The sequence below is a fragment of the Gymnodraco acuticeps genome, unplaced genomic scaffold (genome assembly GCF_902827175.1).
Source record: "Gymnodraco acuticeps unplaced genomic scaffold, fGymAcu1.1, whole genome shotgun sequence".
NCBI classification, from domain to species: Eukaryota; Metazoa; Chordata; class Actinopteri; order Perciformes; family Bathydraconidae; genus Gymnodraco; species Gymnodraco acuticeps.
In genome coordinates this window covers 338,728-360,260 of record NW_022990271.1, presented here as the reverse complement: position 1 = coordinate 360,260, position 21,533 = coordinate 338,728, and the positions used below count along the sequence as shown (strand labels likewise).

At 42.5% G+C, this 21,533-nt stretch overlaps 1 protein-coding gene across 2 annotated transcripts in view; it reads right to left on the bottom strand.

Annotated features, from left to right (window-relative positions):
- Positions 1-4,324: 4,324 nt before the first annotated feature.
- The window catches only part of mpped2a (metallophosphoesterase domain containing 2a), a 60,523-nt gene continuing 43,314 nt past the window's right edge, over positions 4,325-21,533 (bottom strand). For both annotated transcript variants that reach the window (XM_034221334.1, XM_034221335.1), the window contains exons 5-7: positions 8,021-8,136; positions 6,454-6,567; positions 4,325-6,215 (exon numbers count right to left, since the gene is read on the bottom strand). In XM_034221334.1, the coding sequence (XP_034077225.1) occupies positions 6,097-6,215; positions 6,454-6,567; positions 8,021-8,136 (349 nt within the window). In that variant the 3' untranslated portion in view covers positions 4,325-6,096. The remainder of the gene's footprint in view (positions 6,216-6,453; positions 6,568-8,020; positions 8,137-21,533) is intronic.

Genomic DNA, 21,533 nt, shown 5'->3' with positions numbered 1-21,533 from the left:
GCCCTGTGTTGTCTCCTCCCCCCTCACCTGTGTCTAATTGCTCCCCCCCCACCTGTGTCTAATTGCTGATTAGTGTGTGGGTATTTAGGCTCTGTTTCCCTGTCTGTGTGGGTGGTAGTGTGTGTGAGATCCTGGTGGCTGGTGACTGTGCTCACGTGAACAGCAGATTGAGGCCGTGTCATATGTTTGTGAGCAATAAATGCCCACACCGGGTTGTATTTTGGACGTTCTGCCTCTGCCTCCTTGCTTGGTCGGGCCGCTCAATTGTCAGCGTCACATTTCTCCACGCAGCGAGAAATTACTCCATTGGACTCCTTTCATAACATTATAACATAACGGTGTAACCCCCCGCGCTGCTATTGGCTATCGCTCCAACAAATTGTACATGATAGGCTAAGGGGCGTCCCGCTGCTTATCACCAGAGGTGGGAGTAAGTCCTACATGTGCAAGTCATGAGCAAGTCTCAAGTCTTGACCTACAAGTATCAAGCAAGTCCCAAGTCACTGTGGTGAGTCAAGCAAGTCAAGTCAAGTCATACGAAATTCTGATGAATAAGCCCGCATCAGTTAAAAGACAGTGGTTATGAAAATGGATTTAACCCACACTATGATCTTCATTACATACACAGTTAATCATTTGAAATCTAATTTAGACCGATGACAATCATATTAGATTAATATTAACCCTAGAACTGCAGACAATATAGCTAGGACTCAATCAAAAAGTCAGAATTCCAGGTAAGAAAATCATATATGGCATTTGCCATTACACATTTAATTTAAATTTCTGTTAACACTAGAACTGCCAACAGCGTCAGCACCTACATAGATATCATTTTCAAATCATTTAATTTGTTCCTCTTCATAATTTCCTTATAAACTACTGTAAGTAGGATGATTTAAAACTCACTTAATTGGGTTAATTTTGAAATTGCTTCAGTTTATCATCATAACAGATCAAAAAGTTCAGATTCCTTTTACAATAAATCAAGGAATGATGCACTTCTACAAACAAAAACAACATAATTAAAACATTTAAACAAACTACTAAAAGTAGAACTACATTATTCAAAAGTTTACAGCAGCGCCATATAGACTGAGAGTTACGTCATCTCCGTTCACTCCAATGGACCACTTTTTTACAGCAATGGCGGATCGTGGAGCCTCTCAATCGTTCCCCGGAAGTTAGCGCCAAGGCTAGCAGAGCTGTAGAGTTGCAGCATAATAGACCGTTCGTGATGGACTTTTAAAGGTAAGAAGAAGTTTAAAGATTTATATTGCGGATATTATCAGTACATCTGATTCAAATTAACATGTGTATTAAAGGATGTCGGTGGATTATCCCTAAATTAGTAGATTTAAGGAACGTTTACAGATAACAGATTAAGCTAGGATACCGAATCAAGTTAGCAACACACGTTGAACAACCTTTTCATTGTAAATTCCGTTCTCTTAATGTCTATTTGGTCCAACGTTGTTGAATTAGAGAAGAGGGGCTTCTAAACGGGATTGTATGCGGGGGTGGAGGGAGTTAAATATTAGATAAATATAACTTTGGTGCGTGTAAGAGTGAGTGTTTTTAGCAGAGCCATATTGTGTCCTTGTGATTATGTTGATTATTACCTGTCTGTATAATGTTGCAGCTCAGCTGATTTTGGATTGATGGCAAAGGGAGAGGGACTTAAGTGAGAGTGAAAACACAAGGTAAGTTTAATACTACTGTTTTATATAAGTAAACACCTTATCTCCCCAAGGCAATTTCCCATCCAATAGGTGTGCTATATAGGTGTGTATAACCCTTTCTCCTGTCTGTTACTCCCTCTTTCAGCACAAGAACCAGAGGGGGATTCAATGGAGCCTGAATACCTGCACTGAGACCCTCACCCTGCACCCTGAGTCTCAACTCTGTGTTTTTCAAGCCTTTCCCTGTTTTTTTGTATTAAACAAAACATTAAGCTTTCCCAATGGTGTGGTTTTCGTTTTGTGAAAAAGTGCAAATGCAGTGTTTGTATATAATTACATCATATCTTTTTTTGCTGTTGGTCGTGAAATTGCTCCTGCTGACTTGAGCCAGCCATTTTTTCCTTCGCTCCGTGTCAGTGGGGAAGCCGTACATTCGTACTCCTTTCTCGGAGCGACTTGAGCATCCCCAGGCAGCACAGCAAACCATGGTGGCGACTAGGAGGCAGCACAGCAAACCAGGACAACACGGAGGAAAAGGCACAGACAAACTGCATGATATGCTATTCAATGTTTATTGAATTCCATGTATTTGCAATGGATGTTCCTAAAACAACACATTTAACATCATCATCATGCTGCTGCTGCTGCTAGTCCTTTGATAGTCACCTGTCGGTCTCCTGTCCTTTCTGAAAGCCATAAAGATGACATTAGTCATTTAGATAACTTGTGTCCTAAATTACCAGGGGATTACTGAAACTACCATGAATTTAAGAAAATGGTAGACATTAATCTAATCTGAATTTTAAAGCATTACTTTAGATCCCCTCCCTCTAAATATATCAATAAACATTAGAAAGTGATGCTCCTGACTACCATACAAGTTTAAGAAGATAATATTGGTTTTAAAGAATTCAAAGCTATAAATAAACAGCAACAGGCTCTTTAACCAAGGCACTGTTAGCCTACCATGTAAACTAGTTGTTCACACTAATCCTAATATTATCACTTAATATTAGCAAATTCTATTTTATTTTTTAAAACATATTGATGTAAATACATACACATATTGATTTGTTGTATAAATATTGCAAATCAAAACCTTTATTCACTAATAATTACCAAAAATCGTAGTTCTATCTCCTGTTATCAATGCATTCACATTGCCCGCCATGAACTTCCGGGGAACGATCTTCGTCTACATGAACCACGTGACGATAACCGTTTTTGGACTTCCGTAACTCTTCTATCTATATATGGCGCTGGTTTACAGTAACTTCTGATAACACAGGGGAAATAAACGAGGCATCTCTTTTCCTCTCTCTCTCTCCCTCTCCTGACAGCCCGTCAGTATCATGGTTAGTCAAAATGAATCCCTTGGCGGTTCTAGTGTTAATTTACCGTTTTGTCTTCTCTTTGCAATGCTTAATCGATTTGAAACCAAGTCTAACGTAGCTTAAACTTAACTTTAGCTTTCTAGCTAACACAACACATGCACGTACCTTTCTCTGTGGTTTTTTTGTAGTGACGAATGAAGTTGGATGTTGTGGTGGTTGTGTCACTGATCTTTATACTGCAGACCCTGCATTCTTTCACACACAGTGACGTCACGAGCTACCCACAATGCAATGCGCGCCATATATCTATATAGAAATACGCCATTTTCCTGGAGGTGCTAATATAAACAGCTAGGTAATGTAGCCAGGCAGAGCGCACTAGGTTTTTTTTCTGAATTAACGACCGAATAAATCGCTGCATGTCTTCGGATTACATCTCTGGACTTGAGGGGTGTGCTCTAGGTCGTTACCAGCGTAAACTAGAGCTGTGTGGGTTTTCCGATTGCCCTTAAAGACTGCCTGCAGATGTATGGAAAAACGACTCTCGAAAGTGGCCTTCGGTCGATTTTGGCAGCATCTACGTCTATCTTCTAGAAACACCAGGTGAATACCCCACTTGTCACAATAATATTATCATGCCAATGCATATATGTGGTATTTTAGAGTTGACTAGATATTGATTAAGGCAATAGACTATGATATTCTGCTAGCACCTCGCGTGAAATGGTGGATACCGGAAGTACGGTGTCGCCCTCGGCCCAAAACCCGTATGTGTGTGTGAAAGAATATCGCTGTTCTCTTCTTATTACCGTCATCGACAAAATAATCCTTGAATCCAAACTTCACTATTTTTGGAGTAAAGCTAGCCGCTGCCATGTTAACTGAGACTCCTACCTTCTAGTGGGTTGCCAGGTTTGCGCGCATGGTGCTATAATCACCTTTTTCTAAAAAACTAAACGTAATATCTCACTACAAAAACAAACGCAAATATTTAATTTTAAACAGTCAAGTCCTTTCAAGTCATCCATCTCAAGCTGAAGTCAAGTCCCAAGTAATGAATACCAAGTCAAAGTCAAGTCTTTTATCAATGTTAGTCAAGCAAGTCTCAAGTCAAAAAATATGCGACTCGAGTCCCCACCTCTGCTTATCACAGACTGGGCTCTGGTTTCAGACAGAGGGTGAAAAGAGGTGCTGCAGCACAGGCAGTGTGGGAAAAATAAAGAGCTTTTTGAACCTTAAAGCATGGAAACACGTCACAGTAGAGACACAACATACCTTTAAGATTAGGATTCAAAACGAAGACAAAGGTTGATAAGTAAAAATCTTTGCAATTTTATTTGCATATAAAGGCAGCTAAATATATCACAATGAACTGAAAGAGAGAACTAACATTTCCATGAAGAGGGATACAATCAGAGAAAGAGCGAGAGAGGAACAGAGCACGGGAAGAGCATTTACAGCGGCAAAGTTGAGACAACTATTGGCAACATTTTTTTTGTGCTAGCAAGATTGCATTTACACACAGTGCAAAATTAGAAAAAAGAAAAGCAATAAAACACAAATACTATCAGATGTACACTTTAAAAGGACAGCTTTACCAGGTTTAGGCAGGCGTGTTGTTGGGAGCAACCAGCACCTGTTGGATTGTGACTGACAAATGTTCCTCTCTCATCCAAAATGAAAGTCTACCCTACTGGCAGAGTCCATACAAAAAACATTAAAGAAAGAGCGTCTGATGGGAGCATTAAAGAAACAAGTCAATTATACTGGTGCATACAGAAGAAAATGCACCAGATTTTCATTTTTTTTTGTCAAACACTACTTTTAGTACAGATGTTTTACAACATGAATATATAATATATATTTATATATATATTTTATACATACATTTTCCAAATTAGATCAGAAATCCATAATGGGATGTTACAAAGTTAATTTTAAGGGCTGTAATTTGATAGCTTTCTGTCCCTGCGTTGGTCAGGTGTTGTTTTGCGGGTAATAAATAAGGACTTTTCTCTGAGCTCGCAGAGAGTGGGGCTCTAGCTGAAACATTAAAGCTAGTTTAAGGCAGCGTCCCTGTCAGCCAATAAGAAAAGAGGAACTGACGAGAGAAAAAAAATAGATCTAAACACAAAATATCAGATGATACAACATAAAACAATGGCATCCATTGTCCGGCCAATGCAAACCAAACAAAGAAATTGTACAAATTCACAAAGCATCATTTATCTTACAGATCTGACCAATATTTATCAAGAGCAAGATTGTTTAACCACAAAATCCCCCAGCAAAGGAGAATACCGGTGTTGCTTGCAGCTCTGTTTCAAATTCAACCAAATTTATTTGACATTGCATACATGTAGACTTTGTCACTACTTTTTTTTTTTTTTTTTATAAATATGATTTTTCCAAATTAACAAAGACATGATGGTACTAGGGTATGGAGGGGACAATCATGTTGATATCCCTCATGATTCGCCTGTCATTATAACATTTACTTTTTTGTGACAATCTAACAGCTTATGTCAGAAACGTAAACTTGAGTTAAAACCCCCAACACAAATATTAATTTGTTAAAGAAATAATGTGTGAAAAAATGAGCTTGTTTTGTAGAAAATAACTTTATGAAACCTTAATCAGAGAAAAATGTTTCCTAAAATCATTGCTCTCCTCAGATAATTTCCTGGATGATGTTGTCACTTTTACTGGTATTTGTGAAGTGATTACAAGAAACCCGGAGATACCAAAAATGCTAACTTGCATGATGCAATTCTCAGAATGAATGAGATTAAATAACGTTGTTGTTCCTCTGGAGAAGAACAAACCCTGATATCTGCCACCACGCTGACGCAGGAAACAAGTATTGTTATTTGGAAACAAAAACACCGGGATTCTCCTTTGACCCTCCCCGACAAACCCCCGCCCCACATCTCCACATCTTCTCAATCTCAACAACAGCTTGGAGAAGACCAAAAAGTTTGCAAAGAAACACTTAGAATTTTTTTTTTTTAACTTGACATATTTATAGAAAAAAAAGGAGTTTATGGTGCCCTGGCCCCTCCCCGCCCCCTCCTCTGGTCTCAGGAGCTGGAGGGGTTGGGCAGATCGAACACGATGGGGGGGTTGGTGGGCTGGAAGCTGACGGTGCAGGTCGATGAGTTGACGAACGTCGTGAAGCCGTCTGTCATGATCCCATAGCCTGAGGGGGGGGGGGGGGAGGAGACAGACGTCAGCAACAGGAAACATGCAACACTATACACTCAGTGAGGACAATTCTGATAAAATCATTCCACCAAATCTGTCATTTTTGTGCTAAATATATTTATTTTACTTAAATGTACTCTTGAAATTCAATATTTTCTTAAGAAATATTAAGTTCATCTGCTTTTTTTTTTTTAATACATTTTCTCGTTTAGGGTTATCTTTATTCTCAGTACCTTCGTGTATGCCTCCGAAGGCATGAAGTTTGGGCCGCACCCTCTTCTGCACCGTGTTGAGCAGCTCCACACAGCCGACCCGCTGCAGCTCCTTAGGAACCCAGTCTCGGAAACCTACACACACAGACATGTTAGGAGGTCAGGACGTCTCAGTTCCAAAGACTGCTCGATGTATGGGAATGCAACACGTGACCTTAACTACGTGGGTTTAAAATAAAGCAGCAGATAATCTGACCATCAATAAAGTAAAACAGTGACGAGCAAGAACCTCTAATTTTTCCTTAAAATTAGTTATTTAGGTGAGCTGAACTTTAATGAGGCCAAACTCTTTGTGAGCTGTTCTTCGAGTTTTAAGGGATTCCAATCTCTTTTTCTGAATCTGGTTGTTATTCATTCCTGGCTCTGATTCCTATTGTACGTGTTTTTTTTTTGTTCTGAGAAAAAAAGTCATAATTCTGACTTTAATCTCAGAATTCTGACTTTTTTCTCAGAACAATTTTTTTTAAATTTAAAAGTGAGAATTCTGAGATTAAAGTCAGAATTATGACTTTAAAAAAAAAAATCCTACCAAAAAAAAAAATCATGTGGCCCTAATCCTCTTCCGTATACGTGACATTAGAAATGTACTTTATAATTTGTATTGTTACAAAAATCTTCTTTATTTAGGCTTCAATATGCTATCACTTGTCCTAAATGCCTACGTTTTTGTTATAAAGTAATAATTAAGAAACAGATATTCTCTTATATCTTGCTACATACATGCTCAAAGTCTCTCCTGCTGAAAATGCTTTGTTATATTGGACTTCCTCTCCTGCATGAAGTGCAATAATTATATTTTGCTTAATCAGTTCTGACCTAATGAAGCAAACTTGAGGTCTAACTGAGGTCAGCCACAGCTGTTTTTTATATTTTGGCAGTGTTTTCGCCCGTTTAGAACCAACCCTTGATACTCAGTGAATGAATAAACACCACTACTGTTTACTAGCCTTTTCCCCTTTTCCTGAGTTTACCAGTCAAACACATTCTTGCTGATGCAACTCGTTCTTCAGATTGTTTTGTCTTTTGTGCAACCCTTATTTTTTATTCAATTTGTTTTGTCTGCTAGATTTGGAAAGCCCTCCTACATCTTCAACATCCCCCCCCCCCAGCTCTCTCTCCAATCGTTTGCAGCGTCTGTCACATTGCTGCAAAATCGAGTTTCCATGCAATCAAACCGCCACAGCGGCGGCCGCAGCAGCAACCCTTCGTAGGCGAGAGGAAATCACTCAATAAAGCCAGATGAAGAGCGCAACAGCAAAAAAAAAAACTGGGGCCCAAACAACTAGAAGGAAAACTGAATCAGTGTGAAGTGAAAACAAAACAATATGGATTTTGTATTTCATAAAGTCAAACACAAATATTAAATCTGACTCTAGATACTGCTGGATTTAAATGAAAACAGTGTTGACTTTAGCGCACACACATCTCCACACACCGCCTGCAGTGACTCCATACAGATTTGGAATAATGAGGCACAACCTCATTAGATATGGTGATGAGTGGGCTGTGATTGGTTAATTGGACTCACCGAGCGGAGGTCCGTGGGTCATCAGGATGTCAATGCCTTCAGGGACGAGGTTCCATTTATCCAGCAGAGACTGACCCCGAGGCAAGTTGAACCCCCAGCCGTTGAACCACGGAGTCCTGCAGAGACGGAGGGAGAGGGATCACATTAACACTGAGACTCCACCATGATTACGGCACAGAGATCAATTGATATCTGGGAGCAAAATGTATTTCTGAATTTACGCATATCCCTTTCATCTTGCTATTTCTTAAAAGCGGCAAGCAACTCTTGTTTTAAATGCTTACTGTTATGTTTTGTGTCTTTATTAAATAGATGTACTTCATCCATTCACTTCTTGAGACGTTGATGCATGTTCAAGTTTTTTTGTGCTAGGTTTTTCCGAGTTTAAATAGGTAACATTTATAAATGGTAAATAAATACTGTAAATGTAAGACATTGTATGCAATGTAAACAATGCAAACGTAACACTCAGGGATACACTCAATGCATTTCGGTGTGCGACATTGAACCTAACAGCTTTGGTTCTGTAACACATTTGATTGGTTAGCTGTGGACAGTACAACCAGATGTAAACAGAAACTTGACATATTGTCACCCTAAACATGTGTTTTAGCAAAGAGTTTATAATTCACACATCCACAAGAGACAGAGCAACATAAGCATGAATTCACCAGCAGGAAACTCCCTTTACACTTAAAGCAGGAAGTGAAAATACACAAGGGTTACATTTGAAACAAGCACCTTTGAATGGTCGGACTGTTTGGTTTGACGCACCCTATTGGTTAGAAGAAGCTTTCAATTCAAAGAGGCATGATCAAGTTTAATTAATTTAAGAAGCCAGAAATATACGACTGACTGCCCAGGCCTTCTGGAAAAAAGTAAAGTAGTGAATTTCTAAGCAGCAGGGAGCCACATCATGTGTCATCCCCCATCCCCACTGCTACTCAGGCTGCAGATTGATTGACAGCAGCCGGGCCACCTCCGGCAGCCTGGATGGGAGTCTGCAGCTCGGGGGTGACAGGCAGCGCCTCAGCCTCCCCAGCAGACACAAAGGGAGCCCGATGTGGCTGAGTGGGAATGAGGGATGGATGGATGGATGCAGGGGGGTGAAAAACGGATGAAGAAATAAAGCGTGGAGGTTGGATACAGGAGCGGGGGATTCCGAGGGGAGAAAAATAAATCGAGTGGAGGCTGGTTGATAAATTGAGCCTTCATTTATCACAATAGTTGTAATGGCAGAAGAAGGTTGACAAGAGAGGAAAGGAAGATAGATTATCAGCACATCATTCCTCAGTATATAAGCTGACCTACTGCAAAAAGCCCAGAAAGAAATCCTTTCATTCTAGTTTTGCAGCAGAAGAGGCGCTGATGAAAAGATGATTTCCACTCTTTTATTCCCAGGTTACTTCGGGACAGACCGCTGAGTTCGGAGAACTTTCCGGTCACTTAGCGATGGTGCTGCGGATGCTATTTGACCGAGGGGAAATCAGGGCTCCACAAACATCAATAGGCTTTGTTACAGTGAGGGATAGCTGCTCTGGCGCTAATCAATACTCACTGTTCCACAGGAGGGCCAGCCTCAGCACACTCTAGATGTGTAAAACATCTCGACCCCTCCTGGTTTTTAAAACACTAGCAATCTCTCAGCTCAAAATAAAACAGACAAAAAAATTCAGCGTAGTGAGAGAAGAGAGCATTCTAAGAACTGCCTCAGCCAGTTTGGGTCTGGTGCTTGAACAATATTGAGTGTTTGCGCGCTTCACAAAAAAATGAGGTAATGGCGGCGGACCTGAAGCTCTGTCTTTGATTTGCTCGCTCAGTCGTTGCCTCGTTCTCTCGCTCGGTGGAGAGCTGAGAAATTAGGTTAGAAATGAAATGTGAGGAGTGCACAGGGGAGTGAAGGCCACAGACTGAACTGATTAATTAGAACTAATCACACAAATCGGAGCTAATGGAAGTCTAATGGATTACTGGGAAGGCTCGCCACTTCACGGATGGATCTAGCGCTGCTGTGGAGGAACTCGGAGAGTGGTGAATCAGAGCCGAGCTGGCCAGGTCTGCCGGCTGCACACGGGCAGGCTATTTGTCTGGCGCTAGTTTTGACTAATCGCAACAAGGCCATACTTTGAAAAATGGCAAACGCATTTATTTCCCCCCCATTCAGAGAAACGAAGTGTGGTTTCAGGCAGCACAAATAAATAAATAGCTGCAACGTTGAATTTGCTCCGTGTTTCACATGTTTTCCCCTGCATAAACACATTCATCAGGGAGATGAAACATAACCCCTGACATGAGCCGAGGATCCGCAGCTAGCCAAAAAGGTCCTGACTGCATGCAGAGCGAGGCGCTGCAGCTCCACGCCACAATGGCCCCCATTGTCGGCTGTCTGCCTATGAAATATACCTTCCATGCAAGTGCATTTGTTAACCTCCGCCAAGATTAATGACATCCCGGTCACATAAAGGAGAGATTGTTTCCTGTGTGGCTGTGACACAGGTTTTATTATACTGTACTGCAGAGTGTGTGTGTGTGTGTGTGTGTGTGTGTGTGTGTGTGTGTGTTGGGCAGAGTGGACGTCCACCAGCATCTGAGTAGGATGAAGTGTTGAACAGAATGTACATTGCCAGTGTCTCAGTCTGTTCTCAGAGTGTGAAAATGTAGATCAGCTTGTATGTGTGTGTGTGTGTGTGTTTGTGTTTGCGACTACATTCGAAGCAGAGTCTTTCCTTGACACTCGCCATCTGGAGCGCGTCGCTGTGGCAACAAAGGAGAAGCGCCTGGAGGCAGGCACAGTGGGAAGTAAAACACAGATCACGGAAATAGAAGTAGAAGTAAGAGAAGCAAGAAAGAATAAGAAGAGGCGTAAAGAACGAGGTAAGACGTAGTCATGTGGTCATGTGGTCATGTGGTCATGTGGTCATGTGGAACCACGCCAGACGATGGTTTCAAGAAATACAAAAATAAAACTTACTTTAGGAAATATTTTTTAAATACAAAAATGCAGCTTCAAAATGACGTGAAGCCCGTAACCATGGTAACTGGGACATGTAACGATTTCTCCCCCACTCCCCCCCTGGGAGTCAAACAGTGGAAACGGGTTCAAATGTGCAGCCTGGGCCGGCAGCGGAGGTGAAGCAGACAGAAGCCATTTAGCCCTCTTGTGCAGAACGTCAATATTCAATTAGGCTGGTGGACATCATTAGGACGGCGGGGCAGCGTCTCTCTGGGCGTGACACCGCTCTTAACCCCTTACACACCACCCCCCCCAACCTACTCTCTCTAGGTCCCTAGACAGAATATTATACCCCCTAATAATACACACACGCACAAAAATGCATTGTTCCTCTCATTACGCCCATTTAATCCGACTCCTCCCCCACTTGATGGATCATTTAAACAATTTTCTTACACCTCACTGAAGTGTCTTTGACGTTTTTGTGTCAGTGACCCAGAAATGACATGCTGGGTGCCATGGTCTTGTAATGAAAGTGTATTGTACTGATCATCATCATAAGGCGGTACTATTTTAATGAATGATGTTATTCAAATGAATTGGATTGAAAAACAACACAGGTAAAACCCCGACTCTTATCAATAACGTCCTGATACATTAAATAAAACACTGATCCCAAACCCCTGATCAAACTGAGGTTACATATTCTCAATATTTGTCTTTTTACCCGCTCTAACCTGCTGTTTCTTTACTGCCTGGCTTTCTCCCTCTACAGTATGTGCACCACACATTCAGGTCAGCCTCTCTTGTACCCTGTTCCTGAACTACACAAACACACACAGGTTCTTTCATTTACCCTGTGCAGGCAGACTGTTTACCAAACAGGGTGCAGACTCTCGGTGTGTCTCATTCAACACACACCTGAGACCCAGGAGAACAGACCCCACAACACACACTCTGAAAAGAGGAGGCACATACCGTCTGACTGTTTGTACCATTACCGCTGTAAAGACCCTGACAGTATTCATTTCTACAGCCTAAAAACTTCCTGTGTACAAGTGAAACCCCTCCCCCAAAAAACTAATTATCGAGGAAATGTGTTTAAATCCAAAGAAATTTGAAAGGGAACAACACACACATGCACACAGATACATGTCCCTGCACGGCGAGACGGAGCGCTGTGTCTGTGTTTTGGTCGTGTTGACAGCAGCGATAAGATCGAAGCATGTCTCAGGTAGAGTATGAACCTCCACCTAAAAGCCACAGAACAGTTGCACCCTGGGATATCAGGAACAAGCCCTACCGTGACCAGCCCAGAGATAACAGCAGAGAGAGGGAGAAGAGAAGGAGAGTTGAGAGAGTGTGTGTACAGGTCCAGCGATCCATCCTGTCTGACCTCTGAGTCAGAGCGGCCCCGGGGTCAGCGGGGGGAGGGGTCTAATTGATCAACCTGTCAGAACCAATGAGGAGGGCCATGTTAATGGGACTTTTATAAGCCCCGCGGGACGCACCACCTGACCCTCAGAGCTGTATGAGTATGTGAAAAGCATGCAGTGTATGTACTGTGTGTGTGTGTGTGCGTGCGTGCGTGTTTGTGTAATCCCACAGCACAGCTAGCCTTATTAAAAGGAGCCAAGTGGAGACTCTGGCTGGGTTTTGACAAATGGCCTCTCAACACCAAGGCCACCTTTGCAAACTTTGGGGACGAGGTAGAAGGCGAAGTCACAAGGGTGAAGGGGCCGTGTATGTAGGAGTGTGTGTGTGTTTGTGTGCTCCAGCACTAATAACATGTGCCTAGTGACTGATGGAGTGTGCAATGGATTAATCTCGCTGCAGACATGCTGCCAAACGCAGAGGCGCTAAGGGTTAGCAACCGGACTTGGCCCGCTTAGGAAAGGCTACAACCACAGGGACGAGTTGTTTCAAACTCACACACTTACACACACATTCACACACTCTTTCTCCCCAGGGTGTCTCTCCACGCTGAGATACAGCCAGCTGCAGTTTGACCTGCAGGCCCTAATGTAAAACAACCGCTGCATCAGCCAGCAGACGCTCCGCAGCACACACAACTGTGCCGGCAGCTTCCAGCCATCACTACATGCAGGTCTGAGAGCAGCACAGAGAGAGGAGTGAGAGGAAGAGAGAAGAAAAGGGCAAGAGCCCAACATTGTAGCACGAAATCAAATGAGAGAAGCGATGGTCAGAGTGTATCCCCTGCCCTCATTACATCCCCCTCTCCCTTCAACACACACTCGTACTCTCTCCGGATCAGCACAGACATCAAAGCAATCAAAAACTAGAGACTGAAACTGCTTGTCTGGTGTGACTCAATTCAATTTACTTTATTTTCCATGAGGAACTTCATTTGTGCCGTGGATAAATGAGATGTATAAAGCATGCATACAATTAAATACGTGCCCAATTCACATTTAAAAGCTAAGGATAAAAACGTGGAGTAAAAGCTGGAGGCAGTCAAAGTGCAACAATTAATATTGACAGAGTGTAAAAACAATTTAAACCCAATAACATTTACCCCCTCAAGGGATGACGCCATTGCATCTGACAGGTTACATTTGCTTTACAGGGCTCCGGTCTGACACCATTTAGTAAACGTGCCTGACAGCGTTATATAGGCTGCACCAAGTTTGTCAAAATAGGATACTAGTGAATAAGGTCTCACGGAAGTGATTCAAACTAAAAATGCTGCCTTGGGAACACTTTGTTACTGAGATAAAACACATGAAAGATTAGCAAGAACCACAGGTGGTGGAGAAGAACTCGCAGTACCTGAATTGTTTTGGGTTTTTCCTGGTATTTGTACTGCTTTGAAATAAACACCCTTCATACTAAAACACAACTATTTCCCAAAGACATTCAAGACATGCAGGTGCAGAGCTGAGGATGTGGCAGGTGGGGTTTGGGAGGAGCCATGAGTGTTATGGGAACACGGATGTATCCACATGTCCAACATGGAATACAAATACTTTGAAATGTGGATATGGACTGTCAGGAAGATGGGCATGTCTGAAGAAACTGGAGACCAAAGTAATAACGAGGGGGGGGCTTTTCTGAGAACCTGTATGGGGGCAGGGGCCGCAGCCCATTCAACCTGCCCTGAGACACAGGGACAAGGGTCCCATTACCCTGCTCCAGCCTCGACCTCTGTGAACTTGATCCTGGGGAACAATGTAAGAGGGGGAAGGGTGGAATAGGGGAAGGGGGAGTGACGGGAGGCAGATCTGAGGATAATATCTCTGGGAAATAAGTGAGCTTTCCTCAGTGACAATAACTGCTAGACAAGGTTTCATTTCCCAGCTCTGCTCCGAGGCCCGGGCGGAAACCTTTTCCTACGGGTTTCAAACAGGGAAAGTTGAAGGTGAATCGAAAGAACGCACTCCATTACACAGGTGTGTCTTTCAGGCCGTTTCAAAGCTGAACCCATTCTTTCTGAGCACAAAGACTGCAGCTCCAGGTCTGCAAGTTAATTGAAAAAGCTTGAACATTTTCAACTTTCATTTATGACATACAATACTGGGAGCAGAAAGGAGATGAAACAAAATTATTTAAAAAAGGACTATTGTGTGATTTGGCCTTTGCTAGTCCTTGTGAGAATTCAGGGCGAATGCTGACTCTATAGACTTGAACTGCATTTTATCAGAGGAGAAAAAACTCATAATGAAATTCTTTGAACAAAATAGCCCAGAGGGTGACATAAGAAGTTGGGACATTCAGACTTCAGATCTTGCTCAGCCGGATTGTGAAACACCAAAATCATTCACTCTTCTTCTATACATTTTCTATTATTCCTCTTTCCTACTCTGTGTTTGTGTTATCGAAGGTGAACCTGCTGTTCCATGCTAGCCTCCCTCCCCTGCACTAACATTGTTGGACAGTTAAATAAATCAAACATTGGTTAGAAAGAATCAGAGATATTGTCTTTTGTATTCCACACAATCTTCTTCTTTGTTGTTTATTAGGCTTGGAGTCCATATAGAATTGTTCTGAGTGCCTGCAACCATTTCAATTGTTCCCAATGAGGAGGGAGCATGTGTTGTGTGTACTGCTGGTTGAAACTCTGATCTTTCACAAATGTGCTGGTGTTGCCACTGTTGATGATCTAAAAGATGGATACACAGCCTCCCCCCAAATTGAACCAACAGTTCAGTCGGAGGTTCAGGTTATGGTCTCTGCTGATGTAGCTTCGACCTGCACTTTTAAGCCCCATGTCCCGTCTGCCACACATGTGACCCGTTGCATGCATATCTGGTGTTGTCGATGCAAACATTAAAGCATTTGAACCAATCCTAATTTACATAAATTCAAAACATGCATAAACTGGTTGTTGACATCCAAATCTATAACTTCAAGGATGCTGAGTTTTTTTCTTTTCTTAAATAGAGCATATTGAATAAACTTCATCATGACATCACCTCACTCTGTTGTCCATCTTTTCATTTACAAGAGTCTCTGATGTGTAATGAATGTCTATGGCCAAACTGTTATGTTTTCAAAAAACCCTCTGCCATCATGAAGGGATTGATCAAGCTAACCTTTGATATGTGAGACCTTTTGAAGTTATAATGATTACACCCTATATCTTAAACTTCATATTTCCTAATTCTATTTAACAGACATTAAAGATGTACATTAAAGGTGCTCTGGCTTACACAATGGGCTTCTCTTGACAGTCTCATGCAGATGATTGATCTTTTTAGTATTTGTAACTGTGGAACAACTCTCCTTCTGAGGAATAGTAGTAGAAAGAAAGCAGTCAGCTTCTCACATCAGGGTATATGCAGGAATCCTGAAGTCAGATGTAACACCTTTTAAGACCTTTTTTAAGACCCTTTCCGTACATTTTAAGACCTCATCGCCACTTGGAGTTTTAACCGGTTACCTTGGCGACACACTTTACCTCACATTGACTATACAGTATGGATTGTCCTTCCTCCTTATCTTCCAACCATTTGGACGCAGACTTGCATTTCCCCAAAACGATGTTGTTTAACAACCGGCGTAAACGGACCTCCGCGCTATCAAGCAGTGAGCGTGCAATGTCCTGTTCAGATGACGTCCAATCCAACGGGATGCCATAAATAAACTGCACAGAATCACACTACACACCTACGCCATGATGACATTCAGGCAGACTGTAGAATACAACCTCTTTGGACACTTTATATACTTATTGAAAACAAGCTACAAAATGTGATACCTTGGAAAATGCAGTTTAATACTTTTTAATAGCCTTAATTTTCGCTAAATTGATTTATCAACTTTGAACACCCCGCGGACACGCTGCACATATTGCTGTCAAAAAGCCGGGAGCACAACCTGCCTTGTCCTGACATGACAGACCGACCAGTGTTTGCTGGAGAAGTCAAAGGTCAAGGGGGGAGGACGAGGTGTTAAAGGCAACAGGAAGAGCCAGGGGGTCGATCCAGTGCAGATACATGGCACTCTGTTCGCGGTTATTGTGTGGACCTTACAACGAGTGGATGCTCACCGGGGCACGGAGACGCAGTGGCAACAATAGGCACAGGAAAGCACACAAACTGGCATTGTCAACCTCATGGTTTGTATACACAGAGCCGGAATACAGACAAAACAAAAACACACAAGGCTGAAACGGGCAGCCTGTCAGACTCAGGAGTTGGACAGAGGTACCCATAAAATAGAAACCATAAAAACACACTAAAAGTTCATTTAAATGCAGTTGTTTTAGGGGAGAATGGTGGAAAAAAGAATTTCAGTCGCAGATCTACAGATATCAATCTGTCTAAAAGATCGTGCCCTTTTGCCATTCATTTGGCATATTCCTTAAAATAAATGTCCTAAATATAACTGACTTTTGCTTCCATTGTTGGTTGTTTGCCTGATCACTGAATGGAGGTCCTAGTTTGCCCACGTTTTTTATTTACGACCTGCAGACACCTGGAGGTTCCTACCACCCACATCGGGTGTCTAAATCCAGCGAGTAGAGATAAGCAGAGTGTCGTCCTTGCCGCTGAAGCTGTGCAGAGGTCAGCCGGAAAGGAAGGGAAGTGCTGCAGGACGATGTGAATGCTATCACCGGCGAGCAGCAGCCAGTCGGTAGGCTGCCCTTCTGTTTATAGAGCTGTCGTTGCCGCCGTGATTGATGGCTCGCTACAGACAATCCACATCTCACTCACGGGCCACAGAGTGCGGTGGGAGACGGAGTGGGAGAAACTGAAGTGTGTGAGAGTGTTTGTGTGTGGAACAAAAGAGAATACTGGAGAAAACAGTTCCAGCTGTGGTGAATGTTTAATCCATGATTTAGTCCTACACTGTAACATCTCATGATCCATTTATTTAAATCAACTTTGTATCGTGCCTCCTATGTCCTTAAATGTTGTCAGTTTCAAGGCAGGTGATCTTGAATTGTCAAATTGCATTATGTTGTCGTTATAAAATGTCAGATTAAATAACTGAAATTAGCCAAACTATGAAGTTCAAGTTTAGGTAATTAAAAAATGAAGGCGGTGTGGTAAAAGATAATGTTTATGGACCCAGAACACAACAGCTACTGTATATTTGATATGTGATCTTTTACAATCATTTAACTGAAACTCTTATCAAAAGCGACTCATTATAAATGCATTTAAACCTGTTGGCACAACCCAAGTGCAAAAATGATGCACGTTCATCAACTTCTTCAATACGCTGCTCTACCTCCAGGGCTACAAACACAAGGTTATTCTTTAGGTCAGTTGTCAGTTTGCAACAAAACATATGTTTTCAGTTTCTGCAAACAGTCTTGAAAATCTCATTCAAAATCCAGGGGCATTCATTTGATGCTACAGCAGCGTACACTCTCCTGGGAAGCCTCTCTAGAATCTATGTACCTTGGCTGCAGGAACTTTCTCCCATTCAGCCACGATAACACCAAGTGATGAGGTGATACTGTCTGACTAGTTTTAGTTAATCCAAAACATGTTGAATGGGGCGGAGGTCAGGGCTCTGTGCAGACCAGTCCTTCCTCTGAAGCAAACTCAAACTATTTCTTGATGAGTTGGTTTTGCAGTGACATTGTTGTGTTAAAAGATAAAATGGCCTGGCCCAAACTGTCATTGTGCGCTGTGGCTCCTTTCACTGGAACTATCCATCTGAAACCATGCAGCAGAGTACACATGGACAGGGGTGTCCACACTTTCTATTAGTCTTCGGTGTATTTATACTGTATTCCTAACGCAGCAATAGTACACTGTTTACAGAGGACCAAGCTTCAAGTGTGGACTGCTTTTAGAGGATAACTAAACTGCAACAAATAACACCTTATATAGTCTGATTTAACTCCATTTAAAATTATTCATATTTCTTCCTTTTAAAACTTGCCATAAAACACAGTGGAGCTTGCACTTCTTTCCTTTCTATCAAAGACCTTCCAGCACTTAGCATCTCTCCTGTTGTATCCAGACGTTTTGTCACTGATGGTATTACTTATTCATCCAAGCTTCGGCTGCGCCTGCACTTAGGATGGTGACCTTTCACACTGAACTCTACAGAGAATAATGGCCAAGACAGTCAGGTACACTTTGAGCTGACATCTATAGGTAGAAAGAAAGAAAAAGAGCCAGCGTGGTAAAAGGTGCAGCTAATGCAGAGCTGCTACACCTCAGGCCACAGCAGCTGGGGACACAGGGCTTCCTCTGCTTTTCAAATATGTATCCCCTCATAGCGTGAGACACCGCATGGGACGGAAAACAAGACTGAGTCCTGCTGTGTCCAGGATCTGCCGGTGTACACACTCATACATATCACGACAAACACAGCAAAGAAAAAAACAAACCGATGGGAACATACATACACGCGCCCCGGTTGTAACCGAGACCAAAGTGTTGATAATGATGAATCTTATCTCAGGACTGAGCAGGTAGCCTGAGGTGGGGTTCAGGGCCGGAGCAGGGGACCGTCTGCTGACAGTTCGCCCTCACTCCCCGGCTGGTTGCTGAGCCATCTTGGGCACCAATCCAGGGGATTGTGATTGCATTTTATAGCCTCAAGGAGTCTCCTTGTGTCATGTATCCGTCCTCATGTCGCAGGCATCTGCTTAGCTCTGGGCTCCTCAAGTCCCCCCTGTGCTCCCTGCTGGGCTGAATCGTTTGATTAAATCTGCATTGCTCCGAATCATACTCAGAGCTCCTACCTTCCAATATACCTACTACTACTCCCTCACTGCCAAGAGACATGCTTATGCTTTTAGGGGTGTTCCCTTTCCTCTATGGAGTTATATAGGTTTTTGGGCATGTACATGATCTGCAAAGGCTACAATCCCAAAGTCCTCTCCCACACACTCCCACCCTGCCTGAAACACCTCCATTGGACTCCTTTGTTTATTCAGTAACATAGTAATCTCACTATGCAACAGTCGGGCTTCTATTGGCTAACGCTCCAACACATTGCACATGATAGGCTAAGGGGCGGGACATCTCTAATTGGTTGACAATCACAACAGAGCCGGCCTGCTAACCAATCAGAGCAGACTGGGCTTTGGTTTCAGACACAGGGTGAAAAGAGGTGCTAGGCAGGCAGTATGAGAAAAAGAAAGAGCTTTTTGAACGTTATAGAATGTAAACATATCAGAGTAGAGGCACAAAATACGAACATGGAAATGATCATAACAGAATTTATGTAAATATATTTCATTTAAAGAAACACGTTATTAGTGATGACAAAAGTCACAAACAACGTGGACATACTGTATCTTCAAATAGGAAGTTTAGGCGAGACGTAAGGCAACTGAAAACAGCAACCTGCAACTCATTTGTGCTCGTTTACCTTCTCAGAAACATGGAACCTATTTATTACCGCTTGCTCTCCTACCCCATCACTAAAGTATTCCTTATCAAGGTGACTAACCTGCACAGCCATTCACTGCAATGCTATTCATTTGTTGTTAGTTAGTGCAGGTAGGCTGTTAACAGGCGACGTGCCATTAATTGTGCAGGTACAAGGGAAAACGTGACCCTGTTTGAGAGAGCTGCGGTGCACCGCCAACACCCTGCCGCTGTGTGTTTAACGGGCCTCATAGGGGAAAGAGTCTCAGTGTGTTTACACAGTGGCATCTCTGAGCTGGTATTAATAATAGAGCCACTTAGCATTCAGAGGCACCGGTCTCAGCGACGCTGTTTGTTTCACAGGTCATTAAATTTATGCCGCAGCCCTAATGTTCATTACAGCAGCAAACTGGCCAGGGGTCTGTAACACTCGCTCACTGTCTTTAATCCCCCGCTGTATTCCTCCTCACACCGGCTTTCTTTTCATCCCTTGCTTATTCTCCCTCTCTCACATCTCAGTACAATTTCTTGATAACAATCTTTTCCGGCTTTAATTAAAAGGATTCCACCAGTCGTCCTCCGACTTCATTATTTTACCACCTCTCACAGGCAAACAGTTTAATTCAAAACAAACCTTTAGAAATATTCTAGTGTGAAACAAATGTTCTTGAAAATCTACACCCTTCACAATTGTCGTTCTTCCACCTGTGAGAGCTGTAGCTGCTGCACAGAGCTCCTGCTGTGAGGCCAGTTCTGCCAGTTTCACCTTGGTGGGCGAAGCTAACGAGAGGAAGCTGATCTCTGCTCCGGCTGAACGGCTGGTGATTCCTCTTCCACTGTAAACAAACCAAAGTCACCAAGCTAACCTAGACTAGAGGTCACAATGATAGACAAAGGCACACAATAGGAAAACTAATTAGGGGTTTTTATAAGGATTTTACTGAAATGACAAGAGCGGAAGACCAGAGGAAATTATATAAGCTAAAAGGGAAACATAAATAAATAGGTTTATGATTCAGGCAGATTATTTTCTGTTTTGGTTATTATTTCTTCTCTTTGTCTGTTTTTATACTCCACTTGTCTCTCCAAACCCGTTTCATCAGGTGCTTCCTGGGGGGGGAGATTTAATGTGGAGAACACACAAATAAACACTGCGTGAATTCACCACGTTGCAACCACAAACAGCAGACTGGTCCCACAGGCTCAAACCGCCCACCAATGCCTTCATTATGACTTAATGGCACTGATTATTCTCTTTACAACCCCCCCCCCCCACTGCCACACAGTCCTGCCGGAGAATACACAAACGTTTTAAGGAGCGAGCAAACACTTTGTTTAATCTAATTAATCCTCTTGGAAATGTAGCGCACTTTGAAGGCCGACTTTACAGCCGCTGGAGAAAACCAACAGCATTGACACGCAGAGGAAATATTTCCTTGTGGGTGATTTTCTGTCAGTCTTCCTGGTATATTTATTTCAGTAAAGGCTAACAAAAATGATAAAAAGTAGATATTAACCTTAGAGTCTATCTAGGAGCTAATGCTTTCTTGTGTTTCTTATCCAACATCATTTGGTTTCTTGGACAAAGACCCCGACTGAAACCAGAATTGAAGATCAGACATTGATATATTGGAAGTATTACTCTGTGGGAAGTGGATGATCTCACCCTGTGTGTCTGTCATTACATGCATCTGTCGTCCCCTGTGCCCTGAGTCTGAGCGTTTGCAGTGGAGGATCAGAGGCTCTGCAGAGCGTCGAG